General features: G+C 39.7%; 1 protein-coding gene across 2 annotated transcripts in view; it reads left to right on the top strand.

Annotated features, from left to right (window-relative positions):
- Window positions 1-17,009, top strand: part of KLHL32 (kelch like family member 32) — a 124,885-nt gene that overhangs the window by 46,987 nt on the left and 60,889 nt on the right. For both annotated transcript variants that reach the window (XM_071446159.1, XM_071446167.1), the window contains exons 4-5: window positions 1,797-1,904; window positions 15,583-15,681. In XM_071446159.1, the coding sequence (XP_071302260.1) occupies window positions 1,797-1,904; window positions 15,583-15,681 (207 nt within the window). The remainder of the gene's footprint in view (window positions 1-1,796; window positions 1,905-15,582; window positions 15,682-17,009) is intronic.

The following is a 17,009-nucleotide window of genomic DNA, read 5'->3' on the forward strand; positions in this document are numbered from 1 at the left end:
ATATTTTCCAAAATATATCTAGTGGTGAATTTCTGAGAAGAGAAAGAAGAGAAGCTTATCTCTCCCAGACAGCGACTGCAGGTCTGCTTTTCCAGAGTAGGTGGCTGATGAGTACCTTGCAGCTCCTGGCAAGCTCTGAAGCCTCACATTAGCTACTAGATGACAACAAAATATTACATTTTTAATGGGTAAGAAAAGTGGCTGAACTTGTTAGAAGTTTGGGTTTTTTTTTTCTCCCTAGGTATATTTCATGACTGTGTTTTACTGTATTTGTTTGATAAAGCTTTTAAACTATTTGTTGCTTCTTTTCTGTTGCCAGTTTGGAAGAAGCCCTGATATCACTTTAATTCAACAGAAATTGCAAAATCAGAAGGGATGACTATGTGATAAATGTCATTCTTGTTTATATTGGATGATTTCCAGGAAACATATTTATGCCAAATTACGGTGTTTTAATGATGAAAAGTACTAATATTTTCTGAAGAAATTACCTATTTGCAGGAAGCACTCAGTTCTTGAAGTCACCTGAGTCCAGGTGAAACATGGAATAGTTTGGGTAAAGATGATATAGTCAGTCATATGCGCTAAATAGTTTTTGAGGGTAGGGCTTATTTTTTCCCTTCAAATTCAGCACTGCTTCTGGACAGATTGCACATATGAAATCCAGTGAGCTTGTTGACTGTCTCAGCTTCTGCAGGTATCAGCCAGAGTATAGAAAGAAGATAGCAGACACAGTTATATCCATGAGAAGGGCTTTGTTACTGGAGTTCCCCAAGGTGTAGTGTGGTAGCCTCCCTAAAGACATTGAGTATAGCACAAAACCTACTGGGGATAAGTTTAGGCTTTCTTTAGTAATGGCAGATGGCAGAAGTGTTCAGTTTATTTGTTCACAGTTTACTGCTTAAAAACTCTGAGTGGTGTGTTTTGTTAAAAAAGTGTGGGAGGGTGTCAAAGAATGGAGAATGGGGCTGATAATTAGGGAAGGAGTGGTAAGCAGAGGAAATGCAGCAGGAGTGCAGGTTGGGAGGGAAGAGTGAAGGGTAAAGAAGTTTAATGGGGATCAAAAGAAAAAGATTCTCACAAGGATTCACAGGACTGAGTATGATTGCTTCATTCCAGGGGGACACGGAAGACAAGTGATCTGGAAAGTAAGGCTGGATGAAAGGGAGAGTTGCTCTCCTCAGTGGTATATTCAGGGAAATTCCATAGCACCTTGCCTGTCTTCAGTTTAGACTTTATGATGTGAGAAACTGAGGCAATAACAAATAAAGGGAGGTTGTAAGTTTGGTGTCTGCATCTCCATCATTCCTCTTCATTTCATAAATTGACTACTGCATTGCTCATATTGCGGTCTAAGATGCTGATTTGAACAGGATTGCTTATAAAAGATGGTTTTAACTGCCTCTTCTCAAGTAGTTGTGTATGGCCTATTCCTCCTTCTTATATACAGTGATACTGTACATAAGTATTGCTTTTAGTGGTGCTTGTGTAGATTATTCTTTTCCCAGAGTCCAGTTACCTTTTTTATTGAATGATACCTTATTGTGTGACTGTTCTCACTGATTTCACCTGAATTACTTAATTAAGAAATATACGTATATTGAAGAAAATTATTTCTCTCAGTTTATCTAGAATAAGTATTTATATTTCTTTAATAATAAAAGGACTCAGTTACAAGACTGATTGCTCTGGTGTTACTGAAAACTTGGTATAGATCTCATTCTGACTCTCAAGGCTGTTGCTATTTGGAATTCTTATCCAAAATTGCTTAATGGCATTTCTGTTTTTTCCCATAGGCAATGTTCAGTCTCTGCATGGTTGAGAGTGAAGCTGATGAGGTGAATTTGCATGGTGTCACAAGCCTTGGTTTAAAACAAGCCCTGGACTTTGCATATACTGGACAGGTATTGTACAGTTCTTCAAATTAAGCAACACAATCAAAAGCAACTACATTAAAAACTGAGTATGACCTTTTCAGAGATACTAGAAAATATTTTTCTTGTGCACTGCTCAGTACATGCTATTTTGATTTAACAGATCTTCATTTTCATGTACTGTGGGTGGATTTTTTTCTTTAGAGGGATTGTTTAATAAAAACTGCTTTATGTGCATCATTGTCAGGTAGGGAACCATGGGCTTGCAAGCCCTTTTTATGGCTCCCTGACTATTCATAAAATCTTAATGTGAGTTGAATCTCCTTGCTAAATTAAATGTAAAGAAAAGTGTCTCTCTTACAATAAATATTTATAAACTCTGCTGTGTTTGACAAATTATATAATTGAGGGGAAAAGTAGTCTCTTATTCTCTGGACAGATGCAGTTGAGGCATCTTTGTAAATGTTTATAGGTACTATACATCTGCATTTTTGCCCATTCATTATGGTACTTCAGAAAATGAAGAGTGATGCTCCTTTTCCCTCTGCCTCTTACCAAATAAAAGCCTGCCCAAAACAAAAACAAACAAAAAAAAGAAATAGAAAAAAAGAAGTATTTATGGCATGCCATATCTCTGCACTGCATGCTTGGAGAGTGTTGCTGCGTGACTTTGTCTCAGTTCAGAGTTCATGGATAGTGAGCTCAGAACACTCAGCTATTTTTGCTTTGGACTTTAAAATTCTAGATAACCAAACTATTTCTGGAATATCACTACAGCAGTTGTGTCCATTGACGCACTAGTGACGTTTATTAGTTAATTTTGAAAAGGAAGGCTTAAATCCATACTGTGATATTCTGAAGAGTTGTTGGGTTATAAAAATTTAAGGCATCTGCTTCCATATTGTGAATTGAGTATATGGCCTTATGTGGGGTTTTTTGGTTTTTTTTTTTGTTTTTATTTTTAAAGGAAACTAAGTAGAAATAAGGGGGGAAAAAAATTAAAGGGGCTATTTTTGTCACCAGCCCAGAAAACAGTTATGCTTTAGCATTGGTCTTGGAGACTAGCACTTGAATTTCTTTGAAAGAAAATTGAGTTTGTTCTGCTTTGGAAAACATTGTTTATTCAAAGATATCTTTGATATCAATGATAAACAGAGATGCCATACTATATTAGTGAATTAGTTACATGACTTGTCATCGGTATGCTTTTCTTTCTTTCAGTTGAAAGCTTTTGTTAAAAATGGAGTGTCTGATGAAAATGAAAATGTTAGGTACTTGTACATTGTCATATTAGTAATTTAAAACTATAGGTTGATTAAACTCCGGTTAAATGAAAGTATCATTTTAGAAGACGGGTTGTAATTGATTTCTATCTGACCCATCCCATCTGCTGTGATTAGAGGCATTCCCCATCTTTCTGCAAAATTCAAAGTCTAACAAACCTGTGTAAAATACATTGAGAACCTTTGAAAGGTTGGATGTGGCTTTTATGTTACCCAGCAAATGACCCCAGGTTGCTTCCAAGATAAAATCGTCAGATCCCTAGGAATTATGTACCTTCTGTCATTGGTCCTTTAGAGACTTTTGAGTCTCTCATTTTCAGGCATAGCCTACTTTGAATAAGTGAGTGGGTTTCCTGAGTCAAATATAGATGTGCACGTATGTAGCTGCTCATACATAGAAGTGATTATAAGGCGAGGCTGGCTCTGTCGTGTCTGTCAGATGCACCAAGTTCTACTTGGATGCAGAGACAGATGAGAAGGATTCTGTAAGAGTTGTTCAAAGATGCCTTTGAAGCACAACTCAGTGAAATGTGGGTCTGAGAATTAGCAAAGTCTGGTTTCCCTTTCATCCTTGGAATTCTCTTCTGGCACTGTGTTTGTATTGAGCATTGCTTGGGGTCTGACTCAGACTGACAGAATCTGAGTGAATATTTCAAGGTACTGAGTGGGAGTAATCCACAAAGGCTATTAATAAATAACTGGATTACTCCATGTTTATATCAGAGAGTCTGAAAAAAGAATTGTCTTTAGCTTGGTTTGCAAACTCTTCCTGTTTTTATAAGACAAACAAAATCTTCCTCAGTAATCCAACAGTCATTCATGCCAAATATAACCTTATATTGCTCTGAAAATATGAGTATCAAGATGTGAAGTGACTCTTAAAAGTGAAAACCATGAATTCTCTCTCTTCTTTTTTTTTTTTTTTCAGTCATATTTGGCCAAAATCTTAGTTCAAAAAATTGGTGTTTCTCTAAGTAAGACTGTGGAACTCCCTAAAATATCCATGTCTAAACAGAGAAGTAATTAGTTGCAGCTTTCTTCTCTTTACTTCTTATATTTGGCACATTACACTTCAAATTGAGTGCAGCTTTCTGTGTAAACTAATATGCTGGAGACATCTGGTGGAAATATTTAATATTGCATGATGGCAATATTTGGTGTCTGCAGTTTTTGAAAGTTATTAAAATGAAGAAATTTAATTTTTAGAATGACCATGAAATCTGTAATTAAACTGTCATCCTTGCCTCTTTTTGTTAATTTGAAATCTTCCTGCAGACTTCAAATAAAACCTTCATCTTCCTGTCCACTTAGGCAGACAGTACTTAATGTAATTACTGTTGAAAATATTTTGCTTTATAGGAAAAATTGATTGTTCAGAAGAAAAGAATATATCAAAATTCAAATTAAGTATCAATAATATAACTCCAACTGAACTAATCTATAACTATGATCCTTAATAATTACAAAGAAAGAAATTTTGGGACAGAAATAAATAAAAACTGACAAAAGGAATGGCAGTAGACTTTGATTTTGTTCTTTGCATATATGTTCTCAGTAATTCTTCAATAATAAAATCTTCAGTAAAAGCTGTCTTAGATATGTTTCATCTTGTCCATAGGCATTTTACTATGTAATCCCCATATTCAGAATTCAGAGATACAGCTCTTCTCCTTTTTAGGTGACTCTTTTCCTGTTGCAGTTGCTGTATCCTTTCTTCCCAAAAGGGCTTTTAGGTCATTCTCTCTTTTACTTCATAGCTGGCAGTGGTAAGGGCAGGCAAGAGTCTCAGCAAGTGGATCACTCTCCCTTTCTTCTCTCAAGGGCATTTTGTGAGTGTCAGATGTGCCTTGGAAGGGAGATTGATCAAGTTACAAATCAATTTACAAACTATATGTTTTAGAATACTCGTGTAGAGGAGCAGTTCTAGACAAAGAGCTTGGAGCTCACAATTTCTGCTGTGAAAATAAGAGCCTATGTCACTGTGTCAGAGACTCATGGGCATTGTTGTCTACTCTTTTTGGCTACTTTTTAAAATTTTAACCAATTTGTTAGAAAGAGACATAATCTTGGAGGAATGGGGTAGCCACTAAATAGGCCAGTGTGGTTGTCTGATAAGTCAGGGGAGCACTGGCTTTAATTTGCAGCAGATGATTGTGATCCTAATTCAACAAAAATATAAACTAAGTCCCATGCATACTGAAATGCTTCAGACTTGGATCTTGCTTCTTTGTTAATATATGTTCTATCATATGTCTTTAATCTATGGTATAAATATTTTATATTTAGTAAAAATATTTTATATTTAGAATTTTATTTGAGGACTTCAGAACACATTGCAAAAGCAAGTAATCCTTGTCCTTATTTTTTTGCATCACAGGCAGGAAATTAATTTGGGAGAAAATAACTTTGCAAACACAGCACAGGACACTTGTGGCTTCTTAGTACATAATACCAAGTTCTCCTAAGTCCTATTTTCCTAAGTGATTATTCCCCTAAACTGTAAATTTTGTTTCTGTATTAATAGAAATTACATCTTCCCTAAGTTATAATATTATCCTGAATTAGTAAAGCAGAAATTAGTGAGGAAGAATTAGTGAGGAAGCCCTTATACATGAGGCTTTTTATGTTCTAAGGAAGTATTCATGAAGGCTGCTGGAGCATGCAGAAAAAAAATTAGGGAGGCCAAAGCTCATTTTGAACTTAGAATGGCGACTTCTGTAAAGGATAAAAAAAAAACATAAAAAATGTTTTTATAAATACCTTAATGCTAGAAGGAAGGGTAAGACCAGCCTTTGTTCTTTATTGGACAAGGGAGGGAACTTAGCATCTGCAGATGAGGAGAAGGCAGAAGTGCTTAATGCCTACTTTGCCTCAGTTTTTAGTGGGAAGATGACTTGCCCTCAAGACACCTGCCTGCCTGGAATGGTTGATGGTGTCAGGGAGCAGAATGGTCCCCCCATTATCCAAGAAGAGGCAGTCAAAAAACTACTGAAATGCTTGGATGTTCATAAATCTATGGGACCAGACAGGATCCACCCCAGGGTAATGAGAGAGCTGGCAGATGAGCTTGCAAAGCCACTCTCCATCATTTACCAACAGTCCTGGCTCACTGGTGAGGTTCCGGATGACTGGAAGCTGGCCAATGTGATACCCATTCACAAAAAGGGTGCAAAGGAGGCTCCTGGTAATTATAGACCAGTCAGCCTGACCTCAGTACCTGGCAAGATAATGGAACAGTTTATATTAAGTGCCATCACACAGAATTTACAGCATGGCCAGGGTATCAGACCCAGTCAGCATGGGTTTAGGAGGGGTAGGTCATGTTTGACCAACCTGGTCACCTTTTATGACCAGGTAACCTGCCTAGTGGATGCAGGGAAGGCTGTAGATGTTGTTTATTTGGATTTCAGCAAGGCCTTTGACACTGTCTCCCACAGCACACTCCTAGACAAGCTGGCAGCCCGTGGCTTGGACAGGAGCACTCTTTGCTGGGTTAGGAACTGGCTGGATGGCCGGGCCCAGAGAGTGGTGGTGAATGGCGCTGCATCCAGCTGGCGGCCAGTCACCAGGGGTGTCCCTCAGGGCTCTGTGCTGGGGCTAGTTCTGTTTAATATTTTTATTGATGACATGGATGAGGGTTTAGAGTCTTTCATTAGCAAATTTGCAGATGACACTAAGCTGGGAGCGTGTGTCTGTTAGAGCGATCTGTTAGAGGGACGGAGGGCTTTGCAGAGGGACTTGGAACGGTTGGATGGATGGGCAGAATCTAATGGGATGAAGTTCAATAAGTCCAAGTGCTGAGTCCTGCACTTTGGCCACAATAACCCCTGCAGCACTATAGGCTGGGGACGGTGTGGCTGGAGAGTGTTCAGGCAGAAAGGGACCTGGGGGTGCTGGTGACAGCCAGCTGGGCATGAGCCAGCAGTGTGCCCAGGTGGCCAAGAAGGCCAATGGTGTCCTGGCCTGTATCAGGAATGGTGTGGCCAGCAGGAGCAGGGAGGTCACCCTTCCCCTGTACTCAGCACTGGTGAGGCCACACCTGGAGTGCTGTGTCCAGCTCTGGCCCCTCAGTTTAGGAGGGACATTGAGATGCTTGAGCGTGTCCAAAGGAGAGCAACGAGGCTGGTGAGGGGCTTGGAACACAAGCTGTATGAAGAACAGCTAAGGGAGCTGGGATTGTTCAGCCTGGAGAAAAGGAGACTCAGACGTGACCTTATCACTCTCTTCAATTTCCTGAAGGGTGACTGTGGTGAGCTGGGGCTCGGTCTCTTTCTCCAGGCAACAGCAGACAGAACAAGAGGACACAGTCTCAAGCTGTGCCAAGGGAGATACAGGCTAGAATTAAGGAGGAAGTTTTTCACAGAAAGAGTGGTCAAATACTGGAATCATCTACGCAGGGAGGTGATGTCACCATCCCTCGATGTGTTTAAAAAAAGACTGGATGTGGCACTTGGTGCCATGATCTAGCTGAGGTGTTAGAACATGGGTTGGACTTGATGATCTTAAACGTCTCTTCCAACCTAGAAATTCTGTGATTCTGTTCACCTCTTTCTCCCATAGTGGATTTTGGGGTAATTTGTCCTGTGATGCCTTCTTAGCCCAAGATTAACACAGCCTTGCTTCCGAACTATGGCATGTTGAAATGTTTCCTTTTATTGAAAGCCACATACAAAGTTGCACTTACAATGATTCAAAAATAGGCTTTAAACTTTGTTATTAGCATATTTAGCAGGTTTTCTTTTACTCACAAAATGCTAATGTAGAAGCAGTGTTTCAATAAAGGTAATATCAGTATATTATTCCAGTTGCAAATCTAGAACTTAATTTTATTTCCAGGTATGTTGCTCCCAATATTACTTCAATGCATTTCCAGTGTGATCCTATTTAACTATTGCCTTTACTTTGTATTCAGTTAGTTTGAAAACTCTTATTCTCCTAACAGTTATTATTACTTTACCAAACAGGTTTCAGGTATTGGTAGAGTACCATCATATGATTTTTCAAATTCATGCACACAAACCCCTGATTAGTTAAAGTATTATCTTACAGCTCCTTTTTAAAATTGTTCATTTAGCTTTGTTATTTCTTTAAAAAAGCCATGAAAGAGTAAAAGATCTTAGATAGTAAAGAAATAGTAGAAATAATTATTATTTCTAAGTACAACTATTTCTCCTTATGATTTCTTGGATTCCTTTGTAGAATCTTGGCTTTCATCTCTCATCTGCTCCCCTCCTCATCTGATGCTGGCAATTTTTCTAGCAATCAACCAGTATTTCATCTGCTATTTTTAGTTAAGACCAGGGTGAGGCAGCTGTCAATATCTTAGTGCTCCTTATTGTGTTGATCCTCTCTAGTGGGTGGAGGTGTATTGCAAAGCTGTATTGTGATGGTTGATTTTCTTGGGTAAGTGACCCACTGCATCCTGTGCACAGCAGTTCCACTGGCTGCTTTTAGAGTAAAATGATTCAATTCAATTACCTGCTGTCCCTAGCAAAAGTGAATTCAGCTCTTTTCTACTGGGGGACAATATGCCAAAGTGATGGATAACTGAATACAACAGGTCTGTGTCTTACTGTAAATACTTAATATAATTTTTCAATGCAATTTCAAAGCAAAAAATATCAATTTGATACTTAGATTTGGACACTTCATTTTTCACTTCTCTCAGGATAATCTTTTTTCTGTATCTAGCAATAGGGGTTACAGCTACTAGGTCCTAGGTTCATAGTTCAGCTGCAGAGTGCCTAAAAGGCTTAGACTAATACAGAGATTTAATTAACTCACTTTATGCAGTTCATTGTAGAGAAAATTAAATACTTCACTTTTTTTGCTCTGGACATAAATTTAGCTAGGGACAAGACAGCTTTTCTAGTGCTGAAAGTGATTAAAGTAATGAAACACCTTCCCAAAGAATAGGGAATTTGCTTGGAGTCTTGCTTATCCAAACCCTCTTTAATTACAGTAATGGTACTTAATGGTGCTGTGAAGCTATGTCAGGGAAAGTTCAGGCTGGACATGATGAAAAGGTGACAGGTCACTGGTACAGGTTCTCCAGGGAAGTGATCATGACACCAAGCTTGTCAGAGTTCAAGGAATGTCTGGAAATGTGTTTAGTTTTGGATAGCCCTGCAATTAGCAGGGAGATAGGACTAGATGATCTTTATGGGTGCCTTCCAAATTGAAATGTTCTATGATTTTATGATGTGTATTCTGTGCACTTAACATGGATTTTCTTCTAATTTTCTGGAAAAATATTATGATGCATCAGAGAAATGCTGATCATGATGCTTTCTGGCATTGGCTAATGAGACATCTGGATTTTGTAGCAAGTGCTACCAAAAATTGTGTGTCAGGGCTTTGGGCAGTTGCCTGCAGGGGACTAGGACTTTCTTTCCTCACTCACTTTTTTGAAGCAGCACTTGTCAATGTGCAAGGAGCTCAGTATTCAACTGAATCATGAATGAGCAGGGAGACAGGCAGAAGTGCTATCTGGTTGGGAGTGAAATGCAGTCTAAATTACTTTAAAAGAAAAGTTAAGGTGTTTGATTGCTCTTAAGCACATGGAATGATCTCCATCAGGCAAAAACAACTGATACTTGTGTTTGATGCCTGTCTTGTTTGAAATGCTAATCCACTGCAAGTGGAGTTAAGGAGGATTTTTTTTTCATCGGAGTGGCAGGAATCTTAGAAATTTTTTTTTCTTGTTTTCTGTGTTAAATTCCATACAGTTTACTTTCTAGAATTTTCTGACAGGGCTGCATCTTTCCTTATTCATGGAAAATGGGATTTAGGAGAACTTGGTATTAAGCACTAAGAAGCCACCAGTGTGCTGTGCTGTCTTTGGAAAGTTATTTTCTCCCAAATTAAATATGGCTGCATGTTTCCTTACTGTTACAGCATAATACTGGGGTATTTTTAATGTGAATCATGCCACCATCTCACTTTTCCATTGTCCCACAAACAGCTGTATGGAAATGAGAAAAATATGGGGATATATGAGTAGCTGGAATGAAGGTGATAAAAGTGCATCTTCAACCTGCAGTTTAGCCTTCTTGGGCCTAAAGCAGCTATTGTTCAGTGTCTTTAAAAATGTGTGGATAAATATAGTGGCCTGCAGTATTCAGGGAATAGAATGTTCTAGTTGTTCTTTCCAGATATAAACCTCATGAGACTCCACAGATGTGACAGTTAATCTGGATCTTACCTTCTCCCTCAGGCTCTAAGTTGATTTGCTGGAAAGGACAGTTTAAGGAGTTTCCTTTTCATTCTTTTTTGGCTGTTATTGCTCTCTTTGCTTGGACCTTAATTTTGTTTTGTTTTTTTTTTTTTTTTTGGTAGGCCTATAGGGCTTTGTTGGCTGTAGGAGGGTGGGTTCAGGGGGCATTAAAAGAGTAGGAGGACATTTTTGATCTGGGCAATGTGGAGGTGAGACCTGAGTAGTTGTTCTTAGGAAAGGGTGGTGGTTCTTTGTCATGGTTTGACACTGGCACAATGCCAGTGCCTCCATGAGAATACCCTCTCCCTGGTTTCTGCTGTGAGATGTGACCAAGAATAAGCAAAGCAGGGTCCCACTTAGGAAAAAAAATAAAATTAACTAAACTACGAGGGACAGGAGAAACACACAAGGAAAATGAAAACTTCACAAATGCATCTTCTCCTCCTCCCCACCAAATTCCTAATACAATACATCCCCCAAATCATCGACTCTCAGTCTGGCACCACCCTTCAGAATACTCAATCCTCAGTTCATCAAGAGGAGAAGGAGTCCTTCTTGTGCCAATGGTGACCTCTTCCTTTCATGTCCAGTGCTCTCCCCACTGAACACGGACCAGAGCTGCTTCTAGGGTCGACTTTTAAGGATGCTCTGTCCCACTCCAAAAAGGCACAGTCTCAACCTTGGGACATCTGTCCCCCCCCATATTTTTCACTCCCTGGGGCCGAGGGGTACCCACACCGAACCCTCTTGGTCCTGAGGCATTGCCTCCCTCTAGAATGCAGTCCCTGTATCACAAGGAAACGTGGCTCTGTCCACGGCTACACAAAAAGAGTCCAGCATAAGCTACTCCATCATCTCTTCCACCTGAGTTCTTCTCTATTTCTCTCCTGGCCCATTTCCTCTTATCTCATCTATATCTCTCTTCTCATTCAACTCCAGGAGGATCAGCATTTGTAAGGTTTCCATCATCCAAGAAAAGGGTTAAAAATCTGAGGCTCTGTCTATCCAGAACTCCCACGGCTGCCCTGCTGGGCACCTTCTCACACCCCCCCTTCTCCTTCTTGGCTGGCCACTATGAAATTTCAAGGTGGCACAAGCACAGGCACAGGCTCTCTCTCTGTCTCTCCTGGGGGGGCTGCCCGATGCCTCTAAGTGCTCCTCCACCCTTCCATCCTGCAGGGGCCTTCCCCTCCCTTCTGTCCAGGCCCGGCCTACCTCACCCGGCCCCATGGCTGCCCCTGGGCCTACCTCACCCGGCCCCATGGCTGCCCCTGGGCCTACCTCACCCGGCCCCATGGCTGCCCCTGGGCCTACCTCACCCGGCCCCATGGCTGCCCCTGGGCCTACCTCACCCGGCCCCATGGCTGCCCCTGGGCCTACCTCACCCGGCCCCATGGCTGCCCCTGCCCCGCCCAGCCCGCAGCCGGGCAGGGCAGCTCTGAACCTTTCCCTGACCGGAACCCAAGAGAGCCTCCCAGGGGAGAGCCCTGCTTTAACCCCGTGCTCTCAGAGGCAGATCCAATGTCCCAATGGCCACATTAGGTGCCAATATTAAAATCTGAGCATCCATTGGCCTAACCACAGCATCCCAGAAAACATATTTCCTGTCAAACCACCGCATTCTTATACACTCTGTTGCCACAAGTCTCAAAGAAGATTCAAGAGAGAGAAAAGATACATGATACCAGTTAAGTATTTTCCCATGTTTACCCATTGTCCTAAGGTGTTGGAGGGGATGCAGGTTGAGTTGGGAAAGGAAGAAAGAAATCTTGGGCTAAGAGGGAATAAATTCTAGTTTTGAACTGCTGGCTGGAGGGTAAAAATAGGGGGCAGGGTGTTAAGGCCCCTGTGTTTCTATAACAATGGGACTGGTTATAAAATTTCTGTTTCTGCCTCAGTATTGTGCTTTACAAGGTCAGGTTTAATTTACCATTTTCTAGTTCTTGCAATTGAAGAGAAGCTTTCTGCAATATATAAGTGGATAAGTTTCCAGATGGATAAATATTGTATGTCTAAAAATAGTGGATCTAAGAAATTATGTAATCTGCCTTTCTGGATCTTGTGACCTCAGCATTCTGTTACAAACAGACAAATTTTGCATTGCTTCAATCTCTTGGGCTGTGGGTCTGACTGCAGTAGGGACCAGACTGTATTTTATGCATCCTCACAGGGGGGTTTGTGGCATGATGAAGAGTAGAAAGGCCGCTTTGAGGAACAGGTTTCCTGTTTGAAAACAGTCATTGTAAGGGCAAAGTAGTTTGTCAAAGTAAATCAGTTTGCAAACGAGCAGTATGTCAGGCTTGATGGCTTAAGAAAGGAAGTTACTCATGTATCACAAGATCTGCCTGTTGTATGCAGGGAAAAGGTGCTTAAGGGGATTTTCTTGGGTACCATCATATGCCAGAAGTTGAACGTATAATGAAAATTAACCCCTCAAGGATTGGATACAGGAGTGATTGTAAGGTGCAGCCTGGTGCAGTACCTTAATTGCATCTAATGTAAAAATACTACAGCAACCAGTCTAATATAGCCTGTGTCATGAGAAAGCACATTCTTCACTGGTGAAGGCTGCAGTTTTTTTCTGAATTTGATGAGTCCAAATTACTCTTAAGTTTCTGCTGCAGTAATTATGCCTCATAATGCTTGGGTTGAGGATGGATTACAGAAAATGATTAAGCTTCTCTCTATTTTTTCACACTAAAATTTAAGATGAATTTTGAAGTTATGAATCCAAAGTAGACCTTAGTTTCGCTCTCCTTAATTTGCAATAAGCATCATTCTTTAGATCTCAGGTCAATTGTTTTGAGATTTAGACAAGCAGAGGAGAGTCAGTCACTGTTTGTACTGGTGGTGTGCATTTGGTGGTTTTTATGTGCATTTACTGTTAATGCTGAGCTGGAAGGCCTGTATGACATATAAACACCTATGCTGGTAAGTAATAAAAACCAAGCAATTGCTTTAGTGTATAAAAGCTCAAAGGTGTGGGATTATTGTGAATTACCCCAGTTTCAGTAGAAGGAAGGCTTGCAATATTTTCTTCCTTCTTTACTTATCATTTTCTTTTCCTTGTGGATTTTACCAGCCTGCAGTTTCCCAATGGTGAACATTTAGCATAGGTGAGTTAGTATTTCTTGCCTATATCCAAATGAGTATTGAATAAAAGTTCAGATAGTTCACTTTAAAGCAAAGTTTTGTGAAAAGGTAATCTAGACTTTCCTCCCTTATCTTGGGAAGCACAAAAGTGATTCTGTTTTCTCAGTAGAATATAGCTTGCATGGTAAGGAGGGCTGTAAAAATGGAAGACCATGTAGGAAATACATCTGCCACCTTGATATGAACTTTTGTTGTTAACTTTGTGCAAATAATCTCTAGACAGTAGCCAGCCACCCTCCTTGCCTCTTGTCCTACTTCTTATCTCAGAGTGTTATTAGTATTATTTGTAAATGGATTGCTGTAGCTTTAAAATACATGAATATTATCACAGTTAGATTTAGTTTGTCTATGCCTACAAGGTACTAATCTGCTAAGGGTTCTGGTTCTCTGGCTGACACTTAGTAAGTAATGTGCCAGAGGATGGCAGCTTCCTCAGTGTCAATCATGTCTGACTGAAAAACACTGCAGGGTCTATACCAGCTTGTTTAGTCTGACCTTGAGTTCTCACTTGAAAATACTTGAGAGTGACATGCTTTTATTTTTGTTTGTTTGTTTTTAATATCTGTGTCTGTTGGAGATATTTTTGTTACTGAAATCCATCCTAACTTTCTATTCAGCTACCTCTCATCATTCATCGCAACCTCAGTAGCACCAGCCAAAAACCTGGAATGTGCTGGGCCTGCTTGTTGTTTACAGTAGGATCCTTACATGAATTTCTGGCTAGATAAAGAACCTTCATGTTTTATATAGTATATAAATGACATATAATGTTCACTTAAAACCTAGTATTAATAAATGTAGTGATTTTCACAAGCATTAAGGATTTCATATGTTGCCAGAACTCAATGTAAATGAGTTCTTGGTCTAAGCAAGGGTCAATCGCCTTCTTTCCTCCTCCTAATATATCCATTATGTTGGAGATATTCTGTGGTTTTGCTTGAAGAAATGCATGCACTTTTTTTCATTTTCCCTCAAAAATAGTTAAACTACAAAAGATGCAGTTGAGTATCTTTCCTTTTGTTTTCCATTTTCCTTATTCCACTGCACTTGAGGTATACAAATGATGCTGTGAGATGAAACTGAATTGTGTGAGCAGAAAGAAAAGACTCTGAAAGCAAGCTTTGCTTCCCTGTGGAGCAGTGAGAGACTGACCTCATGTGGTGTGAAACCAAAGTTGCCAGGGGAAGCACAAGGATAAAATTTAATATAGCAAGCAGCTTTGAAAATTTAATTTTTATCATGCATTTCTGATTTTTTTGATGTTGTGCTACTTAAAAGATTTTAATATAGATAGTTTGTAGTCTGATTGCTAATAAGAAGCTGACCAGTGTCCATATTCCCAAAGGCATTTTTGTGTCCCAAAAGGGATGCTCTAACAAGCTGACCCCAAGACAGCGGTCTATGAGCTGTGGCCCAATTATCCTTACTGCTGCCTGTACATGATTTTAATTGAAATGAGTAGGAGTTTCATGTGAGCAAGTAACTGAATAATCAGTCTTGGTTTCCATGCCCTCTCTGGCACTTCCCCAGCAACATGCTCATTGTGCTTTCAGAGCCCTGCTCTCTAAAATGAAGACAGTGGTTAGGAAAATTATAAAGTGGCGCCATGCAGAATAGGCAGGGTGTTCCTAGTCTGTATTTGTTTTACATGCATGAATAATATTATTAGTGAAGACTTCAGAGTCAATTCTGTTGGTCTGATTCATCAGTATATGTGGAAAGATCTAAGTATACAGATAACAAAAGGAGCTTCTGTTATTTTGAAAAGTCTCCTTCTTAAACAGCACACAGTTTCAAAGGATTTAGGGGGTATTGTGACTTTGGGACTATCACAGGAAAAAGAAAATAACAAAAAAAAGTTTAAAAATAATTTGAGAAATTCAGATGAACTTTAGAAAAATCTGTCCCTATTCTGTAAAGACTTCCCTATATGATTTATTGTATTCTGTTCTTTATGTTGACGTAAATATCTGAAATAACAAAGGTCTTTAATATACTCTACAAGTACTCTAAGTACATCTTCCAGATGACAAACCTTCCATTTTCTTCTTTACAGATCCTCTTGGAACCAGGGGTGATACAGGACGTCCTAGCAGCTGGGAGTCATTTGCAGCTGCTGGAGCTTCTCAGTTTATGTTCTCACTATCTCATTGAGGTGAGGCTTTTTGGCCTGATCTGTTTGGTACACTTTTGTTTCAAGCCAAATTTCAATAGGAGACTATTAGTACAATACCTGGTATAATCTAAATGGAAAAAACTGGATTTCAGATCTGCATTTTGGGTGTAATTTGGGTTTCCGTTTGTGGCCGATGCTTTATCCCTCCATCCATTTGGTCCATTTCATTCCTGAAAGCAAGAATGGTCCACAGCACATGATTCCCCCTTTTACCAGGGAATTTGCCTTCTTCTACTTCAGTGTACTAAATGTGAAGATATTTCCCTATTAGGATCATGAGTATTGTGACAAATTCAGATGTGTAATTCACAACAGAATATTGACATTTATTCCAGGGCACTACAACCTCTCACTGAAGGAACAGGGCTTGTTTTAATGGCACCTTATTCTCACAGAGCCTTATGCCTGTAATGCCAATGCCTTTATCAAACAAAAAATTTGAGTTGTGGTAAAGATTTTTTTTTTTGTGCTTGGCTTGTATAGGAAATGGTAGCAAGAATGACGGTAGGATGGTAGCAAGAACACGGCTTTGACGGGTATCTGTGAAAAGCCTTCTAAAAATAAAATGGCAATAGCAGTTCTACAGAACTGTTTGCTCCTCTCAGTAACTTTTCATCACTGTTTCTGAAATGGGATGTGTTAACTGCACCCGGGCAGCACTTGGGCATGGAGATGCACATCAGCACAGTGCTCTTAGTGTGCACTTGCCTTCCCACAGTGTAACTGCCTTTGAGCAGTGGGAGTGTGCTTGGCAGCATGCTGAGCACCAGGGGCATGCAGCATCTCGTGCTAAGAACTTCAGGATGTACTTGAAGGCTTTGTGTCTTACAGGGAAAGAATCTGTTCTTTGAGTTTTAACCTTAGGAAACCCTTCAAAATGTATATTCAGATAATAAGTTGGTATTAATTTGTGCTTTATATTTAATTGATTTAATTTTTTGTTTAATTGATTAGAAAGTTAAAGGAGCTGACAGAGGGCTGCAATTGGTCTAATTTTTTTTTTAGCAATGTAGGAAGAGATTTAATTTTTCTGAGAAAACAGGCATGGGTTGTGATGGGAAAGATGATTGGCTTGAGAAATAAGAACTGCAAGATACCAAATAAGCCACAAAACCATTTGACCTACTGATTGTCAGGCAGGCATGGGAAGGGGTTACTGTAATGAGAAAGATACAAATCTAACACTGGTAGTTATAGACCATGTATTTAATGGTCCTCAAACACACCAGTCAGTGTGAGTATGTCTTTGATGCTTATGTCGCTCTTACTTTGTCAGAAATTGAACTAAAGAGATTATTACAGCAAAG

This window comes from Agelaius tricolor, unplaced genomic scaffold (assembly GCF_023055355.1).
Source record: "Agelaius tricolor isolate 1412-34295 unplaced genomic scaffold, bAgeTri1.0.p SCAF_1, whole genome shotgun sequence".
NCBI classification, from domain to species: Eukaryota; Metazoa; Chordata; class Aves; order Passeriformes; family Icteridae; genus Agelaius; species Agelaius tricolor.